Source organism: Cervus elaphus, chromosome 29 (assembly GCF_910594005.1).
Source record: "Cervus elaphus chromosome 29, mCerEla1.1, whole genome shotgun sequence".
In the NCBI taxonomy this organism is placed as follows: domain Eukaryota; kingdom Metazoa; phylum Chordata; class Mammalia; order Artiodactyla; family Cervidae; genus Cervus; species Cervus elaphus.
Genome location: NC_057843.1, coordinates 42,734,652 through 42,755,138, shown reverse-complemented (window position 1 = coordinate 42,755,138; position 20,487 = coordinate 42,734,652). Strand labels below are relative to the sequence as shown.

Genomic DNA, 20,487 nt, shown 5'->3' with positions numbered 1-20,487 from the left:
TCGGAAGCAGAAACGCGTACGGCGGCTACCAAGGTTGACCGTGGGAACTTTCCAGAACACCCTCGGAACAAACTGTTGCAAGCCGGGAGGAAGTGGAGATCTTAGGTAGAGTGATGGGACGGAAATGAGAAGCTGGGGTAAAAACGGTCAATTACACGGCTCTAAAAACGTCTCTCTGTGTGTTCCCTCCCTCCTGGAAAGAGAAATTCACACCTGGGACAGGGTAGTAGACGAAGGGGAACCAGCTTACGTCCACGAAGGAACTTCTTCCAAACCCGCAAGGAATACGATTCCTTTGAAACCTGAGCCCTGCGCAGGACCGCAAGAGCTGCAGGGTCTCTAGAAATTCGCTTTTTCTTAATGGGAGTATTTCTTAATGGACATCTTCGTTTTGTTTGCCTCCCTCCATGAAACCGAATTCAGTGAAACCTTCCTAGTGACACTGTCCTTTCAGATTTTTTTTAAAAAAACTTCTTTCTATTCTAAAGAAAGGGAATAAAAGTTTGTAGAAAGTACACAGAGTTTTCAAAACTGCAAATGTCCAGGATCCGAATGCTTCGTTTGTTATTTCCCTTTTCTCTGGGCTCTAGTTTCTAAATTTCTGTTTTTAAATTGCCTTTTATTTTTCCTGAATAAACTTTGGCCACTACATTTAAGACTCACCTCATATCACCCTTCAGTTTATTTGGGAGAAAAATCAATGCTTTAAAAAGACGGAAAATAAATGGAGAATATATAGTTAGATGACCTCCAATTAATTTTTATTTATAGATTTCATAAATACTAAATCCCACATTTTAAAAGCCAGGATTTTCTCAACTTCAAATATTCGCAAGTTTTAAAAACCATTTTGAAAATAGATTTGTTTCTTATGTCCATAATGAAAATGGATTATAAAACTAAATTGAGAGGAAAGAACTAAGTTTTAAAAGTTATAAATTCCACTTGGAAGGCGAAATAACATAAAATAAACAATGTCGTGTAGTGATTTAGCACTTTATTTAGTCTGTACAGTTAGGTTTAATTTTAACACTGTTCCACGGAAGGGGCACATCAGACACACAGGAAATAAATCCTCTGAAATTAAAATTCTACTCATTACACATCAATTTCAGGAAGACATAAAGGGCACAAGCATTCTGCACTGGACTTGGGAATAATACTTGCAGTTCCTAGGAAGTGAAGACGGGAGAAACATGTTGTGCATTAGACGATTTACTTTCTGCTTTTCTTTTAACACCAGAATAAAACGCCCCAACTTACGTTCATAGTTCCTCTGGAAATGTGCAAATAGGAAAAGCCTTGAAAGTCAGGACTGGAGTCTGCAAAAGAAATGGCTGACGCCATGCGAACCGAAATTTGTGATTGCCCGGCTGCAGGATTCGGATACACACAAGCCTGGTCCCGGCTGTGCAAAGTGAAGTGCGCCATGGCGAAGACAGGACGACCTCGGATGGCTCCGCCCTCCGGGTTGGCTCCCCGTCCGCCTCACTGAGTCGGCTCCGGGACAGGTGTGGATGCTATTCAAAAGGCCGGTGAGGTCCCCTCTCCGCCCGAAAGGGCGACCAGCGACGTCAGCCTAGAACCCTCTGCTCCGGACTGACACCCTAGCTGCGCCTAGGTGGCGGACAGGTGACGGCCCAGCAGAGCGCCCTTGCTGGGAGCGCAGCCGCTGGTACAGTCCTGCTGCTGCTGCTGCTGCTGCTGCTTCAAAATTGTCCGGGCAGCGGATGCGGCGGCGGCAGCGGATACGTGGAGCAAAGGGGCAGCGGCCTGAGGATGCAACAGGCACGGCGAACGCTGCAGCAGGTGGCAGTAACCCCACGGGGTCGCGGGCAGACTCTGCGCAGCGCCTGCACCCGCTCCCGGGACCCCTTGCATGATACTCTCGATGCTGAAGGAGGTGCATCCGCCAGCTGGCCGCGACGCCGGCCCCTTGCTCTCTTCCCATGGCTGGGAGTCTAACGTTGGCTGCAGCGCCGGAAGGGCGCCGGGGGTCCCCAGATCCTCGCCTTGCGCTTTCCTGGGAACCTCAGCGTAGGCCGGGGCGGAGAGCAGCAGGTAGCGGAGGGGGTGAGGATGTAGCAGCGCGCACGGGCGGCTCCCGGGGGTGGAGGCCGTATAGGCCCCAGGGACAGGCTGCGGCGGGGTCGGTGACCCGAGCAGCATGCCCGGGTAGGGGCCGTGCAGGGCAGCGGGTGCAGCGGGTAGGGGGAAGGGGTGGTGTAGGTGGGCTCCGGGAGGTGGGTGGTGGCGCTTGAAGCGCTTCCTGCGCCGAAGGAAGCTGCCGTTGTCGAACATGTCCTGGGAGGCGGGGTCCAGGCTCCAGTAGTTGCCTTTGCCCGGGTGTCCTGGCTCGCGGGGAATCTTGACGAAGCAGTCATTGAGGGAGAGGTTGTGGCGGATGCTGTTCTGCCAGGCGGGGAACTTGCGGCGGTAGTAAGGGAAGCGGCCACTGATGAAGGCACAGATGCCGCTAAGCGTGAGGCGCTTGTGCGGGCTCTGCAGAATGGCCATGGTGATGAGCGCGATGTAAGAGTAGGGGGGCTTCGCCGGCTGCTGGGCTTCCCGAGAGGCCGCTGCAGACCCCGTCGAGACTCCGAACTTGGGGCAGAATTCGGAAGAGTTGCTTGGGCCGCCGCTGCTCTCGGTGCGCTCTCCCGAAAGCGCGCCAGCGCCCAGCCGCGCCTCCTGCGGCTGCGGCTGGTGTAGAGGCTCTGGGAACCGCTGGCTTCCCTCGGGTTCCTCATCTTCCTCCTCCTCTTCATCTTCCCCCTCTCCCAGGATATCGATCTCACAGTCTTCCCCATCGGAACCCCGGAGGCTGCGCGGAGGTGTGGGGCGAAGACGCTCAGCTCTAGGCAAGTTCATGGAGGAGCAGGCTCTGCAGATGCCGGGGAGGTAGCGGCCGCTCACCTGGCTCCGGGCTGGAAGCCTGTGTTGAGTGTTCCAAGAAGCGGAGACGCTTGAGTTCCCGCTTGTAGTGGTGGTCTTTTACTTCTGTCGATTTGTCCTTTCCTGCACCGTCCGGCAAAGCCGCACTTTGCCTTTTATTGAAGTTTCTGGGTCCTTGTGTGATGGACTCTGCCGCCCCTTCTCAGACCCTTTCTCGCCCTACTTCAGAGCGCCCTTCCTTCCTCCCAACGCAGTGCAGTGATGAGGGTCCTTTGAGCATTACCCGACACGACAAGAGCCTTCAGCCTCCTCCTCCTTGCACCCACCCGCCAGCATGGAAGGTGCTTCACTCCTCAAGATCAGCCGGCCAATCGGGCCGGGAGTTGCATAGGCTCTGTTAACGCGCTTTGAAAACCTCTCAAATGAAAAAGCGGGGGCGGGGGGTGTAGGAAAATATATACCCAACAGTCTAAGGCCACATCGATATTCAAACCTGTCTCTTGAAGGATAAAAATAAGAGGCGGGAGAAGACACTGAAAGGTATAGGGTATTTAACTGCAAAAGAATGTGTAACAATAAATGTTTTTGTTTCATGCTTAGTTACCCATTTTCATTGGTGGGTTCTGTCCTCCATGATAAGAGCTGAAATAAGTAGTTGAAATATTTTTAATGTTCTAACTACACTCCCCAGCTCAAGGGTGGAGTGTGAGAGTGTTGCCTTGTCCCTACTACCGCCTATCTCAGCTTCCCAAAATCTCCATGACTCAAGTTTTCAGAAGACTGAAATATCCTGCCATGAAGTTGTGGAAGTTCAGGATGGAGGGAAAAGCAGGAGGGCTAGAGAGAAGTCCCCTTCCAGCAGTGATTCTCAACTTCTTTGAACATTTAACCTCAGTATGAAATACATTTTATACCATGATCTTGCATACAGACTTATATAACTGAGGTGAGTTTCATAAAACAGGTGATTTTTTTTAATGGCCATGACTAACTAAATTGTACCAACTAACCAGTGCAAACCCAGTTTGAAATATCTTTTACCAAAATGGCCTGACAATTCCAAAGGATACACCCAGTCTGAGACTCAGTATTTCTCTTCTTTAAAACAAGAACCAACATCAGGCACTTTTCACTGTAATAATAAATGATAATCATGAAACTTAAATGAGGCAAAAGAGGGGGGCAGTTTTGGTGTCTAACTAAATCACCAGGTCATCATTCCTTACTCACACTGGACAGAAACGAGGTGACAGAGATGCTCTATTTCAGTCACTTGCCATCCTTGGAAGTAACATGATTTTTAGATTTGCATCATTTAAACCGGTTCAGAGAATAAAGTAGCAGTGTTCAGTGCAACATAATTTAATGTGCATTATGGTAAAATACCAAGCAATAGTATATATTCATAACTTCAGTCAGTCGGTTCAGTCGCTCAGTCGTGTCCGACTCGAACTTCATACCCCCCTAACCTTCAAAAATTTGAGGTGGCATCTAATAAAAATGCAGAATTAAAATATTGTACTATGCCACTGATTGTTACTGATAGATGGTAAATCTTCTATTACAATTTGAAAAATGACAATTTTCAGCGAGAAATCAGAAGTCGGCCAATATAACAAAAAATACCTTAAAGAAGTTAGTTTCCTCAGGATAAAATTTTGAAAACAGCTTTCTTACTAGTCTTTTTTTCCTTACTAGTCTTTTTAAAGTTTTATCCTCTACTTCTGAGGTGTTTACCCTCTAAGTCTTCTCAGTTGCATGCAGTCTAAAATAGAACAAATAACAGTTTTCAAGCCTAACAGATTTGTGCTTGAATCCCAAATTAACCAATTACTACATGTGTGACCTACTCAGCTAAGCTTCAGGAGGGCTAGGACAGGTGTCTTTCAACCTCTGATTCCCTGATGCCTCCCCCTCAACCCCCTGCAGGTAAGGCACTTTTCTTCATCAGCACAGGAATCCGATTACCTGGGAAAGGGGGCATTGTTAGTTTTCCTAGAGTCAACTTCTATGGGGATTGGGGTTATTTATAAATGAAAGGAGAAAAGTAAGGACACTCTTTAAAAAAAAAAAAAAAAAACTACCCCCACTGATAAAAGTATGTTAAAGGGGCCACTGGGAAACAAGAAAGAGCTCCCAATGGCCAGAACTGGGACAATCTGAGCAACAAAATAAAGTAGTACTAGTTTGTTAACCAAAGTAAAAAAAATAGAAGACTGAGTAAAGTAATACATGGGCAGAAGGAAGAAGGCATGTGTGCATGTTCAATTGGGTCTGACTCTTTGCAACCCTATGAACTGTAGTCTGCCATACTCCTCTGTCCATGGGATTTTCCAGGCAAAATTACGGGTAGGTTGCCATTTCCTCCTCCAGGGAATCTTCCTAACCCAGGGACTGAACCTATGTCTGTGGTGTCTCCTGCATTGCAGGCAGATTCTTTATACAGTACATGGGGGTAAAAATGCAAATCTCCCTTGCAGAAAAATTCCAGATAAATTATGTAGATATTCCACCCTTTAGGAGGTGGAGCATAACCCCCCAATCTTTTACTGTAGGCAGTGCACAATGACTTCCAAACAGAACCTCATGAAGTGTGGGGAGACAGAATAAGTTACCTCGGAGAAACCTAACAGAGGTTTCACTCAGGTGTTAGGTAAAAATGTCAACAATCATAAATCACATTGATAGTATGTACCCTTGATATCAGGTAACAGTAACTGTAATGTAACTGTAATAACACTACTAACTGTAATGTGGTATCCCGAGTGAGATCCTGGAACAGAAAAAGGACATTAAGTGCAAACTAAGGATATCCAAATAAACTATCAGTTCAGTGGGGTTGCTCGGTTGTGTCCGACTATTTGCGATCCCATGGACTGCAGCATGCCAGGCTTCCCTGTCCATCACCAACTCCTGGAGCTTGCTCAAACTCATGTCTATGGAGTCGGTGATGCCATCCAACCATCTCATCCTCCGTCATTCTTTTCTCTTCCTGCCTTCAGTCTTTCCCAGCATCGGGGTCTTTTCCAATGAGTCAGTTCCTCACATCAGGTGGCCAAAGTATTGGAGTGTCAGCTTCAGCATCAGTCCTTCCAATGAACATTCAGGACTGATTTCTTTTAGGATGAACTGGTTGGATCTCCTTGCAGTCCAAGGGACTCTCAAGAGTCTTCTCCAACACCAGTCCAAAAGCATCAATTCTTCAACGCTCAGCTTTCTTTATAGTCCAACTCTCACACCCATACCTGACTACTGAAAAAACCATGGGTTTGACTAGACCAAACTTTGCCGGTAATGTAATGTCTCTGCTTTTTAATATGTTGTCTAGGTTGGTCATAGCTTTTCTTCCAAGGCGCAAGCATCTTTTAATTTCATGGCTGTAGTCACCATCTGCACTGATTTTGGAGCCTCCCCCCCCCCCCCCCGCAAAAAATAAAGTCTGTCCCTGTTTCCCCATCTATTTGCCATGAAGTGATGGGACCAGATGCTATGATCTTAGTTTCTTGATGTTGAGTTTTAAGACAGCTTTTTCACTCTCCTCTTTCACCTTCATCAAGAGGCTCTTTAGTTACTCTTCACTTTCTGACATAGGGTGATGTCATTCGCATATCTGAGGTTACTGATATTTCTCCCAGCAATCTTGAGTCCAGCTTGTGCTTCATCCAGTCCGGCACTTCACATGATGTACTCTGCATATAAGTTAAATAAGCAGGGGTGACAATATACAGCCTTGACGTACTCCTTTCCCAATTTGGAACCGATCTGTTGTTCCATGTCCGGTTCTAACTGTTGCTTGTTGCCCTGCCTACAGATTTCTCAGAAGGCAGGTAAGGTGGTCTGGTATTCCCTTCTCTTTACGAATTTTCCACAGTTTGTTGTGAAAGTGCTGCACTCAATATGCCAGCAATTTTGGAAAACTCAGCAGTGGCCACAGGACTGGAAAAGGTCAGTTTTCATTACAATCCCAAAGAAAGGCAATGCCAAAGAATGCTCAAACTACTGCACAATTGCACTCATCTCACACACTAGAAAAGTCATGCTTAAAATTCTCCAAGCCAGAGGAACCAGATATCAAATTGCTGGATTTCGATGATCGCTGGATCATCCAAAAAGCAAGAGTTCCAGAAAAATATCTATTTCTGCTTTATTGACTATGCCAAAGCCTTTAACTGTGTAGATCACAATAAACTGTGGAAAATTCTGAAATAATAAATAAACTGTGAAATAAACTGTGGAAAATTCTGAAAGGGATGGGAATACCAGACCACTTGACCTGCCTCTTGAGAAACCTGTATGCAGGTTAGGAAGCAACAATTAGAACTGGACGTGGAACAGACTGGTTCCAAATAGGAAAAGGAGTATGTAAAGACTGTATATTGTCACCCTGCTTATTTAACCTATATGCAGAGTACATCATGAGAAACGCTGGGCTGAAAGAAGCACAAGCTGGAATCAAGATTGCAGGGAGAAATGTCAATAACCTCAGATATGCAGATGACACCACCCTTATGGCAGAAAGTGAAGAAGAACTAAAGAGACTCTTGATGAAAGTGGAGAGTGAAAAAGTTGGCTTAAAGCTCAGCATTCAGAACACTAAGATCATGGCATCCAGTCCCATCACTTCATGGCAAATAGATGGGGAAACAGTGTCAGACTTTATTTTTTCTGGGCTCCAAAATCACTGCAGATGGTGATTGAAGCCATGAAATTAAAAGACACTCCTTGGAAGGAAAGTTATGACCAACATAGACAGCATATTAAAAGCAGAGACATTACTTTGTCAACAAAGGTCCGTCTAGTCAAGGCTATGGTTTTTCCAGTAGTCATGTATGGATGTGAGAGTTGGACCATAAAGAAAGCTGAGCGCCGAAGAATGATGCTTTTGAACTGTGGTGTTGGAGAAGACTCTTGCGAGTCCCTTGGACTGCAAGGAGATCCAACCAGTCCATCCTAAAGGAGATCAGTCCTGAGTGTTCTTGGAAGCACTGATATTGAAGCTGAAACTCCAATACTTTGGCCACCTGATGCAAAGAGCTGATGCACTTGAAAAGACCCTGATGCTGGGAAAGATTGAGGGCAGGAGGAGAAGGGGATGACAGAGGATGAGATGGTTGGATGGCATCACCAACTCAAAGGACATGAGTTTGAGTGGACTCTGGGAGTTGGTGATGGACAGGGAGGCCTGGCATGCTGCAGTTCATGGGGTCGCAAAGAGCTGGACACAACTGAGCAACTGAACTGAAGAGTCAAAGGCTTTGGTATAATCAATAAAGCAGAAGTAGATGCTTTTCCGGAGTTCTCTTGCTTTTTCTATGCACCAACAGATGTTGGCAATCTGATCTCTGGTTCCTCTGCCTTTTCTAAATCCAGCTTGTACATCTGGAAGTTCACAGCTCACATACTTTTGAAGCCTGGGTTGGAGAATTGTGAGCATTACTCTGCTAGCGTGTGAGATGAATGTAATTGTGTGGTAGTTTGAACATTCTTTGGCATTGCCTTTCTTTGGGATTGGAATGAAAACTGAACTTTCCCAGTCCTGTGGCCACTGCTGAGTTTTCCAAATTTGCTGGCATACTGATTGCAACACTTTCACAGCATCATCTTTTAGGATTTGAAATAGCTCAACTGGAATTCCATTACCTCCAGTAGCTTTGTTCATAGTGATGCTTCCTAAGGCCCACTTGACTTTGAATTCCAGGATGTCTGTCTCTAGGTGAGTCATCACACCATCTTGGTTATCTGGGTCATGATCTTTTTTCTATAGTTCTTCTGTGTATTCTTGCCACCTCTTCTTAATATCTTCTTCTTCTGTTAGGTCCATACAATTTCTGTCTTTTTTTTTTTTTTTGTCCTTTTTTGTGTCCATCTTTGCATGAAAAGTTCCATTGGTATCTCTAATTTTCTTGAAGAGATCTCTAGTCTTTCCCATTCTATTATTTTCCTCTATTTCTTTGCACTGATCACTGAGGAAGGCTTTCTTATCTCTCCTTGCTAGTCTTTGGAACTCTGCATTCCAGTGAGTAGGTCTTTCCTTTTCTCCTTTGCCTTTAGCTTCTCTTTTCTCAGCTATTTCTAAGGCTTCTTCAATCATTTTCCCTTTTTGCATTTCTTCATGGTGATGGTCTTGACCACTGCTTCCTGTATAATGTCATGAACCTCTGTCCATAGCTCTTCAGGCACTCTCAGATCTAATCCCTTGAGTTTATTTGTCACTTCCACTGTATAGTTGTAAGGGACTTGATTTAGGTCATACCCGAATAGTGGTTTTCCTTACTTTCTTCAATTTAAGTCTGAATTTGGCAATAAGGAGTTCATGATCTGAGCCATAGTCAGCTCCCAGTCTTATTTATGCTGACTGTATAGAGCTTCGCCATCTTTGGCTGCAAAGAATATAATGAGTCTGATTTTGGTATTGACCATCTGGTGATGTCCATGTGTAGAGTCTTCTCTTATGTTGTTGGGAGTTTGCTATGACCAGCGTGTTCTCTTGGCAAAACTCTGTTAGCCTTTGCACTGCTTCCTTTTGTACTGCGAGGGCAAATTTGCCTGTTACTCCAGGTATCTCTCGACTTCCTACTTTTGCATTCCAGTCCCCTTTGATGAAAAAGACATCTTTTGGGGGTGTTAGTTTTAGGTCTTGTAGGTTTTCACAGAACTGTTCAAATTCAGCTTCTTCAGCATTACTGGTTGGAGCATAGACTTGGATTACTGTGATACTGAATGGTTAGCCTTGGAAACGAACAGAGATCATTCTGTCATTTTTTTTTTTTTTTTGGACCTTGGTTAATAGTGATGTATCAGTATTGGTTCACTAGTTGTAAGAAATGTACCATACTACTGCCAGCTGTTAACTGTGTGAGTATAAGGGGTAGGGGGTGGATACGGCCATTCCCTTCTACTCTTTGCTCTGCTTAATTTTTCTGTAAATCTAAAATTGTTCAGAAAATTATAGTTTATTAAAAAATTAAACACGAGGAAAGGGGACTAGTAGCCAAAAAGTAGAAATTCAAACGTCCATCAACTGATGAGTAGAACAAAGTGTGGTCTATAGAACTTTATTCAGCAATAAAAAGAAACAAAATGCTGATCCATGCTACAATATAGATGAACCTTGAAAACATCATGGTAAGTGAAAGGAGTCTGAATGGGCAAACTTTTGGGGACAGAAAGTAGATGAGTGGTTGCTGGGAAATAGGGGCAGGGGAAATGGAGAATAACTGCTAACAGATACAGTCTGAGAGCTATGAAATGTTCTGGAATTAGACAGTTGTAATGGTTGCTCCTTTACCTGGGGACATACTAAAGCCAAGGGTAAGTTTTCTGTGAATTATATCTAAATAAAATTGATGTACAAAATGTTGTTTAGTTGTTCAGTTGTGTCAGTGGCTCTTTGCGATCCCATGGATTGTAGCCCGCCAGATTCCTCTGGCTACGGGATTTCTCAGGCAATCCCACTGGAGTATGGAAGCCATTTCCTCCCTCAGGGGATCTTCTTAACCCAGAGACTGAACCCACATCTCCTGAATTTCGGATTCACTTCTTTCAATATCACCTCCATGTCCCCTCCACAGGTGGATTCTTTACCACTGAGCCACCTAGGAAGCCTATACAAAATACATCAGTGTAAAAAACACAGAGCTGTATCAATGAAAGGAAATTAACTGAGTTCTTTGGAAACAAATCAAGTTTATTATGGCAAGTAATTCTTTAAGGAAAAAAAAAAAGACCACGGGAGAGGCGACTCTTTGTCCCATCTGATTCTTTAGTGTTGCCTTACTTTGTGCTCATGAAACACTGAAACATTTAACATGGGACCCAGTGCATAGTGGGAGATTACGTCTTTCCTAACACTGAATAGGCTTTTTTCCTGAACAAATCTATCAGGGCATCACAAACACCATCCATACTACTTTGAAAAACCAACCTTTCTAAACTACTATACAGAAAAGATAGGTATCTAACTTCTCTCCATTTCACTATGAAAATTAAAGGCAATTTGGTTATTGGAAGTTAAGGTTGATTCTAATATTAGGACATTCTGAGAAAAAACAAATCTTGTTCTCCTTTCTCATCACAGTAGGCCAAGTTGCTAGACATTCAAAGACAGAATTCACTTCTTTCAATATCACCTCCACATTGTATGGCATTCCTAGAACTGGGAAAGGCCTTTCAAAGAAATCTAAAAGTACAGTTTTCTACCTACACTACTAATCCAAAGGAGATATTTATTCAATTTGTAGCCAGCAGCCAAGCCCACAGATGTTTAAAAGCCTTTTAGCTTTATTTTGCTGGTAATTCCCTTCAAACTTCATAATCTAGGAACTAGAGACCCTTTCAATCCCTGGTCTTCCCTCACCTCTGGGATGGCTCTTCCTCCAGTTATCTTAAATTCAGTACCAGTGTTCTTGCCCTTTCACTAAAAGCTGGAAAGGCCTAGGAAAGAACCATTTATTTTAAGAAGTTGTGCAGAACCTTGAATATTTATCAAATCTTGCTGGAAAAGAAGAATTCACATTTACTGAATCTCTATATTCAGGGTGCTTTAAATATAATCCCTGGAACAATTCAGAGAGATTTGCATTTTACCTCCATTTTATGAATAAGGAAGCAAGGGCTCAGAGAGATTTGGTAATTTATCCTATATTACTCAGTAAACTATAAAGTTACAAACGAACTATGCCTAAACCATGATTATCATCATCATTATCCTGAAATCATAATACCCTGAGCATTTTCTAGGGGTAGCAGAATAATGGCCCATGTTATTAAACTGTTAGATTTTCATTATAAAAATAAAATTTCTTGAGGATATAGATTGACAGCTCCAAAGCCCTCTGAAGTGCAAGTTAAACTGGTAATGTCTCTGATGAATGAAAAATTTCACTTTGGGAAAAATAAGAACAAAGAACATAACAATGTATTTAAAAAAACATATAAATAACATAAAAATACAGTAAAAAAATATTAAATTAAAACAGTAAGATGCCAGTCCATCCAGAAGGGCAAAGGTTAAAATGTGTTAAGTAGGTTTGGAAAAATGGGTACTTTCATATACACCTATATCACAGCAGAAAGGTACATCCATTTGGGAATGCAATTTATCTCAGTATCTATTAAGAACTTTAAATGTGCATATCCTGGAAGCCAGTGATTCCACTCTTACATATCTCTTCTAGAGAAACACTTGTCACATAAAAATAAAGAGGCACACATAATGTTCACTGCAGCACTGTTTGCAACGTCAAAAACAAAAACAATTAGTTCATCTGTCACAGCAATCAACCACATCACTTGTCCAGCTCAAAACCCATCAGTCACTTCCGAGGGCTTTCAGAATAATCCAAATGTTTTCCTCTTTACCCCAAATCTTTTCCTCAGAAGCAAAAGGCCTGGCCCTGGTTTGCAACTCCAATCCTATCCCATACCCATCTCATACCTGGCTTTCTAACCTTCCATCACCCTCGCCTTCTTCATGGTTTTCCAGCATGCTACACTGGTTCCCATGTAAAGGCTGTCTCCACTGCTCGCTCCCTCTGTGTAGAAACTTCTCCCTGACTTTGCATGAATTGACTCCTTTTAACTCTATTCGCAACTTAAAAGCCACCTCTGGCAGCCTGGATGAATCTTGAAGGTACTATGGTAAGTGAAATAAGTTACAGAAAGACAGACACTGTAGGATCTCACTCCTATGTGGAATATAAAAAACAGACATAATAAATAAATGAGCAAAACAAACCAAACAAAATGAACACATGGATGCAGACAATGGTTACCAGAGGCGAAGGGGATCAGCTGTATGGGGAAGGATGGAAATTAAATTTCTGGTGGTGAGGACACTGTAGTGTATACAGAAGTGAAAATATAATGTACACACGAACCTAATACAACGTGAAAAACAAATTTCACCTCAATTTAAGAAATTTTTTTTTTTTTTAAGTATGACAATTCTGCCTAAATTATACTATAGATTCAATGCAATCCCAGTTAAAATTCTACCAGGCTTTTTGAAGAAACTGACAAGTTAATGACAAAATTTATATTGAAAACAAAAATGTCTAAAATAACTATAACAACCCTGGAAAAAAAAGAAAGAACAAGAGTAGTATATTTACACTACCTAATTTCACAATTTACTCTAAGGATAAAGTTACCAGGACAGTGTGCCATAAAAGAGGAAAAAAAAGAATGATTCAAGCTGTTTGAAATATATTCTCAGTAAAATAACATACCTTCTTTTTCTCATATTTTCTAACAAGCTTAATTTTTTTCATTTTTATTCTTCAGCATTCAGAATGTCATTGTGATTTTTAAAACATTTTTATTTATTTATTGTTGGCTGTGTGGGGTCTTTATTGCGGCATGCAGCCTTTCTCTAGTTGCAGTGAGTTGGGGTGGCTTATTGTGGTGGCGTCTCTTGTTGTGGAGCACAGGCTCTTAGAGCCCACAGGCTTCAGCAGTGGCATATGGGCTCAGTAGCTGTGCTGCATGGGCCCGGCTGCCCACAGCATGTAGAATCTTCCCAGACCAGGAACTGAACCCGGGTTCCCTGCATGGGCAGGCAGATTCCTAACCACTGGACCACAATGGAAGTCTCATTTTGATTTTTTAAACTTATTTTTAACTAGAAGATAATTGCTTTACATTTTGAGAACATCATTGTACTTTTCCTAAACCTTCATGTCATATATGGTAGTGGTTATGGAATAACTCAGTTTCATCTTCTTTCTCCTTTGAATGTTTCCTAAAATGTTTCTCTTTGTTTCTCCTCTCAATGAATTTGTTAATTCATAACATGTTTGAACTCAAGTATAAACTTAAATAAATTCTACATCCCTTTGGTGCAATGGGGAAAAAAAGACAATCAAAATAATGTCCACAGAAACACACACACACAAGTGATTTTTAGGTGCAAAAAGCTTATTCAAAGGGGAAAGAGTTTTCAAGATATAACAATAGAACAATTAACTTGAGGTGGATTGTGATACTAAACATGAAGAGCTAAAAATTATTAAGTTCCTGAAAGAAAATATAGGAAATATCTTTGTGACACTAAGATTATCAAGAAGTTCTAAAACAGGGCACGCACATGCTCAGTCATTTTGACAGTCTTCTGATATTTAACAACCATTAACTCTTCTTTAAATTCCACCTTATGCCTTTCTCTTACTATCTGAATATAGTTATGCTGACCTGGCCTTCATAAGGAATAGGAGAAAAGTAATCCAATATATACTTACTTATACATCTACTATTTATATAAAGATAAATTATCAAAAGTTATCTGTAATTATATTTAAAGTACCCTGTCACTTTTTAGTTTACATTGAAAAATAAAGAAGTTCAAAAAACCCAAGATGGATTTAATACCAGCAGTAAAATCTACTCTAAAATTAAAAGTTCTATAATTGAAATCTTTGAAATATATTGTGAAGTGAATGGCTGAAGTTCCATTACACTGACTACAGTAAGGCTTAGAATCTGATTCTAAGAGAGAGTCTCAAATAATTTCTTTGACTCAGAAATTACAAGTAATTTCTTACAAGTCTCTACCACAATAAAGCTCTTATTTCCCTTAATAAAAATAGTGACATTATTTGTTTTTAAAAATTTTTGCTATTAACAATAAAATTACATCCAAGCAATCAGCTGAAGTTCTAAGGGAAAATGATAATGCTGAAATAAGAATAAGTTTTACCATTTTTAAAAATTATTTTTAATTGGAGGATAATTGCTTTACAGTATTGTATTGGTTTCTGGCATATATCAACATGATACCACTATTACTACTAAAATTTCCATGGGTGAGAATTTCAGCATATGTAAACTCCAAAGATAAGTTTGCGAATCATCTGTCTACAAAAAAAAAGTCATAGGAAATTACGTTTTATTGAATGAATGTCAAAGGTTTTATATTACTGATTTACTATATTTATGTATTCTATAAAATAAATACTATTTTAAAGGATACACTGTAATTCATAAGAAAAGTAATGCAAAAAATAGATGCTTGAAATACATCCAACAGGAAACTTATTCTCACTTTTATCATCCAGTCCTTTTGGCGATGCTTCTAGTGTTATGGACAAACTTGATCTTCTTGGAAATGTGTTGCCCATCGCTTTTCTGTTTCAGTCACAGTAGCTATAAATAGTTGTTTAAGAATATCCTTATCTAAATTCCTGCCTGTAAACAGAACAAAATACGGTATGATTATATTATGCTTATTAAAATGACACAGTTTACCTATCAAGTCTAGACCATTAAATGCTTGATAATCTTCAGAAATTTACGAAAACAATAGTAATTAGTGCGTCCTTCCCTAACTTTCTAATTAAGTCCCTGAGAACCAAGCTGACATTTGGATTAATCACTTTTCTAAAATTATTTGAAGAAGAGTAAAGGACAGGACTTCTCTGATGGTCCACTGGTTAAGAATCTGCCTGCCAATGCAGGGGACACAGGTTCGATCCTCCTTCAGAAGATCCCACATGCTGCAAAGCAACTAAGGCTACAAGTCACAACTACTGAGCCAGTGCTCTACAGTCTGTGAGCCACAACGACTGAAGCCCACTCGCCTAGAGCTCATATTCCAAAACAAGAGAAGCCACCACAATGAGACGTCCACGCACCACTACAGAGCAGCCCCTACCTGCCACAACTAGAGAAAGCCACATGCAGCAACAAAGACCCAGTGCAATCAAAAATAAATAAATCAATCAGCTCTGCTTTCTATTAAAAAAAAAAAAGCAAAGGACTTAACAAGTCCTTATGATGTTATCACATAATTAGCACAAATACATTAACCACAAGCTTATTTGAATTTACAAAAGAAGTTCAGATTGGCTAGCACTGTTTAGGTAGAGCATTATAGCCCTCTATTTTTAAAAAAATATTTATTTGTTCATTTATTTGACTGTACTAGATCTTAGTTGTAGCGTGCAGGAACTCTTAGCTATGGCACATAGGATCTAGTTTTCTGATCAGGGATTGAGAGCGCAGAGTCTCAGCCACTGGACCACCAGGGAAGTCCCTATTTTTTTTTTTTTGCTTTAGAAATTTAACTGTCTATAAGGGGAAAATATTTGAATAGATATGTATGTACATATATATATACACATTACTTTGCTGATTACTTTGTTGTATGCCTAAAAATAACACAACACTGTAAATCAACTATATCTCAATTTTAAAAAAAGTTAACTGTTTGTTACTTACCAATAAGGACTAATCGATTTGTTCTCTCACTGTCATCTTCCCAGTTCACTGGGGTCTCCTCCAGATCATATAGCTCATGGACACCTTGGACAATCACTTGTCGTGGTTTGTCTTTGATTGACACTAGCCCCTGCTCAGAGGAGAATAACCAATCAGCCACAGTTTGAATTTAAAAGCAGAAATTGAGCACCAATGTTAATGCATTAATTATCCCTATTTCTTTTTAAAATACAGAATATAAAGAACATAATGTTAAAATTCCTTAATTTCAGTTATTTATGCATTAAAGTTTCCTAAAGCTTCCAATTTTTAAAACATGTTTCCGCATACATTAATTTTTTTTAAAAATCCCTACTTCTAATGATAAATATATGTATTATGATGTGTATTCAGTGTTATCACAACAAAAAACTGAAACTAAATGATAATACATGTTATGTATCAAATTCTACCGATTATTCTACTTTTAAAGACTTTATACTTATTTCCATTTTAGTAGGAAAATTTGAGACGTTTAAAGGATTTTGATGATAATATGTTTTTGAATGAGTTGCATTAAATGAAGTAGATAATGATGACATAAAGGAAAAGAAAAACTACTGTATTTATCTGGATAAAATCCACTTTATATTGATTTGTAGAAATAAAGAGCAAATTATCTAATAAACTGGCTCCTATGGGGATGATATAATTTCTCTGAAATAATGTTTATTAATTATACATATTATAAAATAATACAATATTGAAAAATAATAAGAGACAAACCACTGTCATTACCACCTCATAATTCCTGTGTATTTTTGGTAATATTCATGTATTTTGGGTGTATGTTCTTCCAGTTTCCTTTTCTTGTGCCGTTTCATTTTCATTTTGAAAATAATTACCTACACATTAATTTTATACTTATATAAAGTCTTTGAAGTATCAGCTGTTACTAGAGTTCACATTTTAAACATATTGATTATTATCAGACTAATACTTCATAAGAGCAAAGAGAAGGAACTCTATGAAGAGAAAGGCTGTGTTGCCTCAGCTCTGCTTTCTATTAAAAAAAAAAAAGCAAAGGACTTAACAAGTCCTTATGATGTTATCACATAATTAGCACAAATACATTAACCACAAGCTTATTTGAATTTACAAAAGAAGTTCAGATTGGCTAGCACTGTTTAGGTAGAGCATTATAGCCCTCTATTTTTAAAAAAATATTTATTTGTTCATTTATTTGACTGTACTAGATCTTAGTTGTAGCGTGCAGGAACTCTTAGCTATGGCACATAGGATCTAGTTTTCTGATCAGGGATTGAGAGCGCAGAGTCTCAGCCACTGGACCACCAGGGAAGTCCCTATTTTTTTTTTTTTGCTTTAGAAATTTAACTGTCTATAAGGGGAATAGTGTTGCTGTGACGAGAGGAAGGCCAAAAGGAGAACCAAAGAAAGGAAGAACCAGAGAAAATGTCACATATCTAAGAACAAAATCCAAACTGGGATGGTGCAAAATGAGCCACTGAACTCTCTACAGAGTGGTATATGTGACTGCTTAATTCTAGGTAACCACCCTACACTCACCAGGGATGAAAGCAGTTACAGAATGAAATATGATCTTTCAATTAGGATCATAGAATGCAGATGGGGACAGAATCACAGAGAAGCAGCAGACCTGGCTTAGCTCCTCTGGGTGGGGATGATTTGGGAGTACACTGGGATTCACCTGTGCTCCTTTGCGGTGCCAAGCCCAGGGAGAGCCCGCACAGGAGGTAAAGAAATCTAACTATTTTCCCTGTCACTCTAGTGACCCCAGGAAGTTGGCTGCTAACCAGAGAATCTAGTTACTAACAATAATGATAATAAACAGCATTAATAAAACCCAAAGCACACTTCTGGAAACATAAGACTGCTGACTGGTTAAGCACACAGCCTACAACCCACTGCTCCCTGGAAAAGACACCTTGTGTGACATAATAAAGTCAGATAAACATGAATGGATTTCCAAACATAGAACAAGAATTCTTTTAGTCCTTCATAACTTTGTTGCACCGTATATCAGATGTTCAGTGTCTGCTAAATGCACCAAGAAGCATAAGGTTCGGCTGTGGCAAGCTTTCCTCTGTTAATGAAGCTCTCTTAGAGCAACACAAGAAAACATTCTGTTTTCTCTGACTGACCACAAGCTGTTATGCCAAGAGGAGGGAAATTTCAACAAGTCAAGCTCATTAGCCAGATGACTGCTCAGAGCACCTGGGAGTAGAGAGCAAGGGGGGATGTTCCAAGGCATGCAGGTTGTTTAGCTGCAGCACCCGGTGAAGCTGTGCAAATAAATCATGCTTTTATGCAACTATGCAATGACTTTCAAAGCTTCTTTTCAGAAATGGAAATAAGGAAAAATGAAAACACACAAAGGTTATTTGAACTAAACCTAGTGCTTGTGTTTTTGGCTAACTATGGGGGCTTTTTTCTAACAGCCAAGAAAGGGACTTTGTCCAAAAGTATAAAACCATAAGCTGTGTACCACACCTTCAGTCGTATGACCTCCATGCAGTCGTCATCCCTGTTCCTCACATTCTTTTCCCACAGAAGATTCTGTATCAAGTGACATATTTTAATAAGATCAACCAATGCTCAGAGGAACAGCTACATGGCAAAACAATTGATAAATCATTAATAAGTTAAAAGTGCATTCACCTGAATATAAACATTTAGACTGTCTTCCTCTGCATTTCCTGGTACTTCAAATGTGACTGTAATAATACTCTGTAAATCAAGAGATACTCAATAATGATTTTTTTTATAATAATGTCAATCTATTTTTTTTAAATCACAAGTTTCAAAATGACAAGTAAGAAAACATTCATGGACATTTGTGTTGCCTTAACAATTGTATTAGGTATAACTTTTTCATCATATTTGTTGATTTTTGAAATCAGCAACTCCACGTTCTATATTCTGTAGCTAGTCAATGGTTTAGTATTTACACAGAGAAACTCTTATGAAAAGATACTCATTGTTTAGTGCATTCTTTACAAGATTCTCAGCACCAGAGGGAAAGTTAATATAAAGAGTGTATCAGCTATGCACTAAATGAGGTACTTTTGCCTGGGTCATTTTACTTCATCTCATCATTTACTCATGACAACAAACTGTGGATTAAAGAGAATGATTTCCATTTTATAAACTGGGAAGGATGAGGCTCAGAAAAAATAAACTACCCAGAGCCAGGAATAACACTCAAATGCAAAGGTTCTCTGGGAAATATAAATACAAATTGAAAGATTCAGTTTATCTCTAACTGAACATGTTCCAAGAGAAGAAGAGTTCCTAGAGATGAGAAGGAGTTTTAGAAGGTTGACATCAACATTTATAGAATATTGACTTTGAGATTTATTTTTTCTCCTGATCTAGATAAATCTCTCACTGACCACTCTAAGGAATCAGAAGTTTAAGATTTCCTCTAGCTGAGCACATAATTAAAATCCAAACCTCCATTTGCCACAGTAACCCAAAATTTTAAAATTAATGATAAAAATACACAGGAGCTAAGCATAACACAACAAAAGCAAAAACCCCATCTTGGAGAATAAGATGCTCAAGCCAAGCTTTAAAACAGACAGAAAGAATACACTAATATACAGCATTGCATAATTGCCTAGAAACACATATCTTAACGTTACAAATCACACATAAAAATCCATACCAAAATGTATAGCAAGTCATAAAGCATATCAAAATACATAGCAAAAAGGTTGCCAAATGAAACATAATTTGTTAATTTAAAAAGACAGCAGTAATTTAATCTTTAAAAATGCTTAATATGCATCTTATTCAAGTTGGATAACTTGGCTTTTAATGTTGGGAATGTCTCAATATAGGACTCAATACTGTATCAGGAATTATTTTTGCTTTTGGCAAGTTAGAGATATGATGGTATTTCTAAAGAGTACAATTAACTCCAATGTGAAATTTTTAAAAAAGGTTTTAAAAACTAAAACCATGCATCATGGGACTCAAGGGAGAAAGACATTTTAGAACCAGATGTTTTTCTGTACCAATAAACTCTTCTCATATTAGACAAATCCTAAAGAAGATGAGGTGGCTCGGTGGTAAAGAATCTACCTGCCAATGCAGGTTCAATCCCTGGCTCAGGACGACTCCCTGGAGAAGTGAAAGTGAAAGTCAAGTCGTGCAGTTGTGTCCGACTCTTTGCAACCCCATGGACTGTAGCCTACCAGGCTCCTCTGTCCATGGGATTCTCCAGACAAGAATACTGGAGTGGGTTGCCATTTCCTTGAAACAGCAATTCACTCCAGTACTCTTGACTGGAAAGAATACTGGACAGAGGGGCCTAGTGGGCCACAGTTCATGGGTCACAAAAGAGTCAGACAG

At 40.1% G+C, this 20,487-nt stretch overlaps 2 protein-coding genes across 9 annotated transcripts in view; both read right to left on the bottom strand.

Annotated features, from left to right (window-relative positions):
- Window positions 1-1,036: 1,036 nt before the first annotated feature.
- FOXD4 (forkhead box D4) lies at window positions 1,037-3,445 on the bottom strand. The gene is given in 3 exon segments (XM_043891155.1): window positions 1,037-1,723; window positions 1,786-1,994; window positions 1,996-3,445. Coding segments are annotated over 3 exon segments (1,320 nt in total). The 5' UTR covers window positions 2,872-3,445; the 3' UTR covers window positions 1,037-1,488.
- Window positions 3,446-9,944: 6,499 nt separating this feature from the next.
- The window catches only part of LOC122685953 (COBW domain-containing protein 2), a 50,041-nt gene continuing 39,498 nt past the window's right edge, over window positions 9,945-20,487 (bottom strand). For 5 of the 8 annotated variants that reach the window (XM_043890980.1, XM_043890983.1, XM_043890987.1 and 2 more), the window contains 4 exons: window positions 18,790-18,858; window positions 18,622-18,687; window positions 16,111-16,240; window positions 13,795-15,078 (listed from right to left, as the gene is read on the bottom strand). In XM_043890980.1, coding sequence (XP_043746915.1) covers window positions 14,972-15,078; window positions 16,111-16,240; window positions 18,622-18,687; window positions 18,790-18,858 — 372 coding nt within the window. In that variant the 3' untranslated portion in view covers window positions 13,795-14,971. Of the gene's footprint in view, window positions 10,500-13,794; window positions 15,079-16,110; window positions 16,241-18,621; window positions 18,688-18,789; window positions 18,859-20,487 lie in introns of those variants that run through there. The other 3 variants (XM_043890982.1, XR_006338578.1, XM_043890981.1) reach the window with 3 other exon arrangements.